The following is an 8477-nucleotide window of genomic DNA, read 5'->3' as shown; positions in this document are numbered from 1 at the left end:
CAGTAAAATCTTTTCTTTATAACTCTTGCACTTTTGTTAAATGTATTCTCAAGTATTTTTTGTCATTAAAGTCGAAATGGGATACAGTTTCCATTTCCATTTCTAACTAGCTATTGCCAGTGCAGAAAATGCTTTTCATTTTTCCATATATACTTTGTATCCAGCCAGCCTTCCAAACTGTATCATAAATTCAAGTATTTCTTTTACTATACTCTGAGTTTTCAAAGTGTACAATTATATAATCCATAAATAGTTATTATTTCTTCTTAAATGTTTACACCATTTCCTTTTTTCATCTTACTGCATTAGCTAAGACTTCCAAAGTGGTTTCATAACAGTGGTGATAAAAAGTATCTTGTTTGTTCCTAGAATGATGAATGCTTCCACATTTCACCATATAATATGAAATTTGCTGTTGGCTTTGATAAACTGTCTCTACTGTCTTTAATTTCTTTCTCTTCTTATTTCACTAATCCACTTAGTTTTTATTCAGAACAGTTATTGAATTTTATCAAATGACTTGGCGTAGATTTTCTTCTTTAAAACCTTCATGTAATGAATGACATTGATAGATTTCCTTCTACCAAACTAGCTTGTCAGATTGTATCTTCTCTTGATATACTGCTGAATTTGATTGCTTATATTTAAGACAGTTACATCTATATTCATAACTGAGATGTCTAGTTTTCTTGTAATATCCCATCAAGTTTTTGCCAAAGGGCAAAGGGAAATCAAGAGGGTTTTTTTGACACATAAAAAGCTGTAAGTAAATAATTAACGTATACAACTGAATGAGTTTGGAGATAAGTATATACCTATGAAACCACTACCACAGTCTATGCTACAAACTTACCCATGACCTCCAAAAATTTCCTCCTGCTTTCTTACTAATTATTTTGTGTCATAAAACAATTAGCATAAAATCTACCCTCTTAGCAAATTTTTAAGTATACAATCAGCACTGTTAACTACAGGCACTGTGCTGTACAGATCTCTTCACCTTTTATAACTGAAAATTTGTTTTTTAATGGAGTTTTTTTAATGCTTATTGTTAAGATGGAGAATGGAACATGTTCAAATGCTGGCAGAAAGGATCCAATAGAGAAGTTGAAGATAAAGGAGAGAAAGGATAATTGAGAGTGTGTCATTTCAGAGAAGGTAAAACAGATCCACAGAATAAGAGGGTTAGAAAAGGGACACCTAAATTTGGGGTGGGGGGGACACCTAAATTCTGATCGAATGGAAGGGATTCAGATCACTTAATTTGGAAGTGTAGCGGTCAGAAGTTAAGGGAGTTCCCATCTAATGGCTTCTATTTTCTCTACTGTAATACCACTTATGTTCAAAGATATTTTCATTTATTTATTTTTAGATTTATACATAGCTATTTCAAAGAGCAAATTTTGCCACTAATTGAGATATTTCTGCATATTATAAATATATCTATTTTGACAAAATTCTACAAGGGTTTGTAAACAAAAATTTTACCTTTCACTTCCAGCACTCAATCTCACAAGCAAAGAAAAATCTATGAAGCCTTAAAACAAAATCAGACACGAAGGGTTGCTGTCATAGAAAATGATGAATTAAGCAGAAATTTTATTTCCAAGTTCCTCAAAGATTATTACAAACACAAAGTATCCTTTCAAAAATGTCCCAAATTAAATCAAAGGCACATCATCAAAGTAAAACACTTGTGACATTAAGAATTCCTTTAGGTTGTAATATTTTCACACTACTTTCTTTTTACTCATTTGCAATGTTCTGTAAATCACATTTATATACTGTTTTAAAGACATGAAACAATGTGGTTTGTTTCTTTGTTTGTTTTTTAAGTATAACCACAACTATAAAGTAGAGCAACTTAAGAAGACAAAGATGAAATCTACTTCATATACAGGGTGGGGCAATCTAATACACAATACAACATTAATCTTTCCAAAAGGGTTTGCTAAGAAACATGCTTAGTGTGAGATGCTTAGTGTGAAAAATAAAACCATATTCTCATTTAGAAAAATCAAGACATCATTTGATTAACAAAGGCTATTTTTTCCCCTAATTTTATACTTGCTTGTCCTCATTTAGAAATTGTAAATTCATGAGAAAACAAATTTTGTTACGTTACCAAAAAACCTTAAGAACAGCAAATTACAAATATTCGATTTTTTAACCAACAAAACTGTTTTCCTTCCTGATATATAAACATCCAGTAAATAAAACATACATAACATTACAGGTATAGAAACATTAGTAATTCACTTAATAAAAGAGGTGTATTTTGGTATATTTGGTGGTAAGGTTTTTGTTTGTCTTAAGCATAAAGCACTTCAACAAAAGAACCAGGTCATTATTATTTAAAATCTACTCCTCACCCAGTTTCCTTGAGTAGAAACTCATCAGTTTCCATAGAATTTGGCTAAAAGACCAGGCCACAGGAAAGGTCTGAAATATCTAAAAGTCATTTGGCTAGAGGAGTGTTTTCTTGAGATTTGGAGGCAGTCATTCATCACTTTGTGCTTGAAAGCATTCCTCAGCGAACTTCTTCCCTACCAGACAGAGAATTTGGTAAGTTTTCACTTAGTAAGATTTATGCATAAAATTAACTAGTCATCATTTCATAGGTCACTTTAAGGTTCTCAAAGTAGGAAGTAACAGGTTAATACCAAAAATTCCAAACTATACCACTGAGTGCGTAGCACCCATGAAAGTGCTCTGTAAAAAGAAAAATGCTATGCGAGCTTAAGACTATTATTTTAATACAATAAATGTGGACATTTTCCATTAAAAGGTACAATAGTACCTGATAGTATGATTACTTCCTTCTTGTTAATGTGAATAATTTCCTTTTCAAGTATGTGGGAAAAAACCTAAGATGATAACTTCCTGTATGAACAATCCTTAGAACACATAATTTGAAATATACTGGCCCCAAAGACTCCAACCATCTATGCCCTGAACTCTTCCAAAAAAAAAAAAAAGTGAAAATGTGAGTGAGATCCCATACAATGCATTAAGGCCTCAGGAAATCTATCGTAAGCTACCAAAGAGGTGTTTTCATTTCCGCAATCAATTTTTAAGGCTCTTTTAACCTAACTCACACTTTTCCCCAGTAGCTATATTTCTTTACTAAAACACAGAAATACATTCTGAAGACCTCGAGGAAAGAGATCACAGCTGGTAGTAGGAACAAGTCTCCTCCTCTGGGGAACCCTTAGCCCTAAGAGTAACAAGGCAGTTGATACCACCAAGCAGCAAATCACATCTCTGGGACGGTGTAAGGACAGAGAAGGTGGGATTAAGGTCAAGAAACTACTGCTGGCCAACTAGACTCAAGCGCTCAAGCATGTAAGGATATCATCATCTCATGAGTTAGTGCTAAGAGGGCTGAGACTCTCCGCATTAAACGCATTCCACAGGCAGACAAACTAAAGTCACCCTTCAGGGAAAGTTGTGCATTTGGCTGAGTTTTATTTTAATTCCCCCAAGAATCGTTGATATTTAAACACCAGTTGCCCAAATCCTTTGGGAAGGCCTGTGGTGATGCCGTGGCCCCAAGACGGCCTGGTATATCATTACTCACCAGTCTTCAGAGTAAAGCACAGGATCTGGGCTCCCGGAAGGGGTTGCTCCCAGCTGGAACACCCACCAGCAGGGCATCCTTGCAGGCATTTTGCATGCAGTACTGTTGGAGCTCTGCAGCCGCCTGAGAGACCTGGAACACAGGGACAAGAGCTGATGTGCTGCTCACAGCCAGATCCATCCAGCAGCTACTTGAGACTGAAAAATGATCATAGAACCTGAGAAAGGTCACACTTCCTACAACCTCTGAAAGTCTCTCTTTTGCTAAAAGTTTCTTTTTTTTTAATTGAAATACAGTCAATTTACAATGTTCTGTGTCAATGTCTGGTGTACAGCACAACGCTTCAGTCATACAGGAACATACATATATTTGTTTTCATATTCTTTTTCACCATACGTTACTGTAAGATATTGAATATAGTTCCCTGTGCTATACAGTATGAACTTGTTTATCTATTTTATATATGGTAGTTAGTATCTGCAAAGCTTGAACTCCCAATTTATCCCTTCCCATCCCCCTCCCCGCCCTGGTAATCATAAGTTCGTTTTCTATGTCTGTGCAAAAGTTCTAATAACTGAACTCTAAAGAGGAAAGGTTATAATTTCAATGTACTGTGATTTAGGGTATTTTTGGCTTAGTGGCTTAATTCAATAAAGGAAAGATAAAGCCGTATCTTTGATCCAATTAGAATCCTAGTTTTTGCCACTGAATTGGTAAAGAATTAGCTTATTCTAGTGTGCCCTTTACACATTTTTCACTTATAAAGTATGTGTTGATACATCCAGGTTTGCCATGTGAACAAACTGTCTTAATATTTACAGGGCTGGATGGAGCTTTATCTAGTCTGCTTAAGATAAGTGACAAGGTTCCTCCACCATGCTTTTGAAGCAGGATAGCTTATTGGTTAAGAATGTAGCCTCTGGGCAAGTTACTTAATTTCTCAGTACTGTTTTCTCATCTGTGAAATGTATTTACTAACAGTGCCTACCTCACTGAGTTGATGTAATGATTAAATGAGTTAATGCATGTAAAGCACTTGGAATAGCTCTGACATACAGTCAGCAATCATTTGTGGCAGATTGCAAAAATGGTCACCGTACTTTGCAGCTCCTACCACCAGGAAGTAGAGTCTTGATCCACTGCTTGAATCTAGGCTGGCCTTGTGGCTTGCTTTCATCAGGACCATGTGGCAGAAATGATGGTCAAGTTCCAAGCCTAGGCCTCAAAAGTCTTTGCAGCTACTTCCCTTACTGTGGTTGGAACCCTAAGACCGCTATCACCTGAAGAACATGGTCAAAAAGTTAAGGTGTGGGATATGTAAAGAAAAGAAGAGAAGACTAAAAGTGGTCAGCATATCTCTAGCCCTTTCAAGGGAGAGAGATGCGGACCCAACACTTAGAAGCTGTATCCTGCCAGCGGAGGTGGGATAGTCCCCACTCAAATTATATGACTTTCCTTGGTTTGAGCCAGGCTGACCCACCAACTTCTGAGAGACTTCCCCAAAGCAAAGAAGGGGTCCTTGGAAGGATACTGAGTATTTTAATCACTAGGAAGAGGTGGCCTCCAACATATGCTAGGAAACTGGTATTCTGGTTAATTTACCAGTTAGCAAGTCTGCTAAAAAAGAAGGCATGTCTGGGTGTGCTGGGAACATCCATCACTGAGCCCTGAAATGAGGCAGGCCAGACCCTGGAATATTGTGACTCCCTAAGGGGTTGCCTGAGAAAAGCTCAGCCAAGCACCCTAAACCATACTCCTATGAGGACACCCCGCAAATAAGCTCATCTGTGTGACTTTGAGCAATTCACTTGAATTCTCTGAGTCTCAGTTTTATCAACCGTAATTTTTTTTTTAACTTAAGGGACATGTTTTATTTCATAGCTTTCTGCAAGCAAAATTGCTTTGATACAAAATGAGTTCAGTGCTACGGGTGCTCCTGCCCACTCAAGTAAAAGAAAAGCTCACAAATTATATGAATGTGCTTTATAATGATATTCTCACAGGATAACAGGTCAGATGTCTGGGACGCCTTCAGCCTCGTGTAAAACAGCAGCACAGAAATGCGGCAAGAGTCTTGGGATCCCACTGGTAATTATTTTTTAAATGTAGGTAAGAACATATTCCCCAGCCCTTCTGGTAGGCCAGCATCTGGCTCACAGTTTTTCTTTCCACCTCGGATCCCAACATTGTCGAGAACATTTTCAATAACCCTAGTTTCCGTTCCCTGACCTCCTCTCCTCAAATAAACTTCTCCTCAATGCCAAGAGTTACAGCCAACACTCCTAACTGCTCCACATCTAAAATTTCACACTCCATCTTCCTACCTTCCAATCACAATCTCTCCTTCCCATTCAGGGTGCTTCCTTTCTTCTCACTACACCTGCTCTTTGGACCTCAGGGGGACACCTCCCCATTTTCTGTCTGCCCATCCCTGGGAGGCTGGCTCTGTTCCTTCTCTATCCAGCCTCGGTTCAGCCTCTTTCTGGCCAGAACCACAAACTCCTTGCTCTCCACCTTCATTTCCATCTCTCCGGCATTACCTCTCCTGCTAACCCACTACTTGGATCAACTACCATTCACTCTGGGCACTCAGATTCCTGGGCGGCCAAATGCTGCTGGAGAAAAAATGAAAATAACAGGACAGTCAGTCTCCAATATCACAATCACAGTGCCTAGGGAGATGCCTATCGGAGAGTCCTCTCCCCTTCCCAACAGCGCTCGCCTCCATCCTCAGCTCTTGTGACCCCATTAGTTCCCTTTCTCCTGCCCTGGAAGAAAACTTGGCCTCCTGTTTCACAAAGAAAACTGTCGTCATACAAGTCCTCAAGCCCGTATCTGGAAACATCTATGTTTACACATATCCTTCCTCCTTTTTCCTGTCTCTACTTCCAGTTCTCCTTCTCCATTTGTTTCTCCCCCTTAACCTAAAAAAACAGTTTGTTCCTTCCTTTCAACCTCAAAATACAGCTTTTCATTTCCTAAATTAAAAAAAAAAATCCCACTCCTGGGCATATACCCAGAAGGAACCCTACTTCAGGATGACACCTGCACCCAATGTTCATAGCAGCACTATTTACAATAGCCAAGACATGGAGACAGCCTAAATGTCCATCAACGGATGACTGGATAAAGAAGATGTGGTACATTTATACAATGGAATACTACTCAGCCATAAAAACAGACAACATAACGCCATTTGCAGCAACATAGATGCTCCTGGAGAATGTCATTCTAAGTGAAGTAAGCCAGAAAGAGAAAGAAAAATACCATATGAGATCGCTCATATGTGGAATCTAAAAAAACAAACAAACAAACAAAGCATAAATATAAAACAGAAACAGACTCATAGACATGGAATACAAACTTGAGGTTGCCAAGGGAGTGGAGGGTGGGAAGGGATAGACGGGATTTCAAAATTGTAGAACAGATAAACAAGATTATACTGTATAGCACAGGGAAATATACACAAGATCGTACGGTAGCTCAGAGAGAAAAAAATGTGACAATGAATATATATATATGTTCATGTATAACTGAAAAATTGTGCTCTACACTTGAATTTGACACATTGTAAAATGATTATAAATCAATAAAAAATGTTTTTAAAAAATCCTCTTTAAAACCAGATTTCTTTTATTCAAAAAAGTCTGCCTACCCTCTTGTAACCTAGATTCTGCTCCTACTGCTACATGTCACTGAAACCTCTTCTGCATTTCACAGCTCTCTCTTGATCTTGTTTTACAATCGTCACATCATTTACTCTCTTCAGTCATTTTATTTATCGGTTAATGTGTTTATTGTTTATCCTCCCAACTAGAATCTCCGTACTCTCAGTACCTAGAATAGGGCCTGGTACAGAGAAAAGCCACCACTGAAGTCCGCGGACTATCAGAGCAGTGTTCATTCATTCATACATACATTCTACAAATAATACTATATCCCAGCTGCTAAACACAATTACACAACAGATGCTTTTTAATCAACTGACTAAACATTGGACATGTTGACTAAGCCCCAAAGTTCTGAAAACCCCTCCTTCCTCGCTTCGGTAACCTTGCTTTCTCTTGCTTCCCCTCTCGGCCACCTCTTTCGACTGGTTCCAGGGTTCCATGCTCCGGTCCCTTCATACAGTTTTCACTCCCGTATGTTCTTTCAGCCTTGTTCTCCGAGCTTCGGCCCAGGTAGCCAAGCACCTCCCGGGCATCCCCTCAAAGTCCACGTATCCAAAACTGAACGCATCATCTCTCCTCTCCTCTCCAACGCCATCCATCCTGTCACCAGGCCGGAGACCCGAGCAGCGCCTTCCTCCTCCCTCATCCTGTCAACGGTCACCAAAGCCCGTCCTCTCGGTCGCCTCCGCAGCTCCGGACCCCATCCTCCCGCGGCCCGGGACCGCCCTCGCGGGCACAGGCGCGTCTCCCCGGCCCCCCCAGCCCGGGCCTCCCCGGCTCGGGCCCGCGTCCCCGCCTCCCCCGGGCGCCCGGGTCCGGGCCCGGCCCCGCGCGGACCCGCACCCGCCGAGGCCGAGGCCGAGCCGCGGGCCGGGCCGGGGGCCGTCCCCAGGCGGGCCGCCCACCGCGTCCGGCCGCCGGGCTCGCGCCCGGGCGGCGGCCTCCTCTCTCGGGCTGGCGGGCCGCGGGGCGAGGCGAGGCGGGGCGGGGCGGGGCGGGGGGTGTCGGCTCCCCGGGCCAGGCGCCGGCGCGGGCCTCACCTTGATCCTCTCCACGCTGGCCTCCAGCTTGAGCTGCTCCACCAGGCGCTGCAGCGCGCTCACACTGGCCCCGGACGACATGGCGGCGGCCTGGGCTCCGGGCGGACTGATGGGCGGACGGGCGGGCGCGGGAGCCGCGAGGGCCCGAGGCCCCGGCGCCGCCCCGGGGCGGGGAAGCTGCTGCGC

General features: G+C 41.7%; 1 protein-coding gene across 2 annotated transcripts; it reads right to left on the bottom strand.

Moving 5' to 3' along the window:
* Positions 1-1579: 1579 nt before the first annotated feature.
* Positions 1580-8449, bottom strand: GNG10 (G protein subunit gamma 10). Of its 2 annotated transcripts, none has more exons than XM_064490393.1 (3): positions 8292-8449; positions 3581-3712; positions 1580-2546 (listed from the first exon to the last, which is right to left on the bottom strand). In XM_064490393.1, the coding sequence occupies exons 1-2, from the start codon at positions 8370-8372 to the stop codon at positions 3587-3589; spliced, it is 207 nt and encodes a 68-aa protein (XP_064346463.1). In that variant the 5' UTR covers positions 8373-8449; the 3' UTR covers positions 1580-2546; positions 3581-3586. The 2 variants fall into 2 exon arrangements, with proteins under 2 accessions (XP_064346463.1, XP_064346464.1); XM_064490394.1 differs by having other exon boundaries at positions 1580-2541.
* Between the last annotated feature and the right edge of the window lie 28 nt (positions 8450-8477).

The sequence above is a fragment of the Camelus dromedarius genome, chromosome 10 (assembly GCF_036321535.1).
Source record: "Camelus dromedarius isolate mCamDro1 chromosome 10, mCamDro1.pat, whole genome shotgun sequence".
Taxonomy (NCBI): Eukaryota; Metazoa; Chordata; class Mammalia; order Artiodactyla; family Camelidae; genus Camelus; species Camelus dromedarius.
The sequence above is the reverse complement of the archived record's forward strand: the minus strand, read 5'-3'. Positions and strand labels throughout refer to the sequence as shown.

What these genes read in the sequence shown, in the direction of transcription:
- GNG10 (XM_064490393.1), bottom strand. Translation starts at nt 8,372, where the DNA reads ATGTCGTCCGGGGCCAGTGTGAGCGCGCTGCAGCGCCTGGTGGAGCAG. An exon ending in CCAGCGTGGAGAGGATCAAG is followed by an intron (nt 3,713 to 8,291) that starts GTGAGGCCCGCG and finishes CCTGTGTTCCAG; the next exon opens with GTCTCTCAGGCGGCTGCAGA.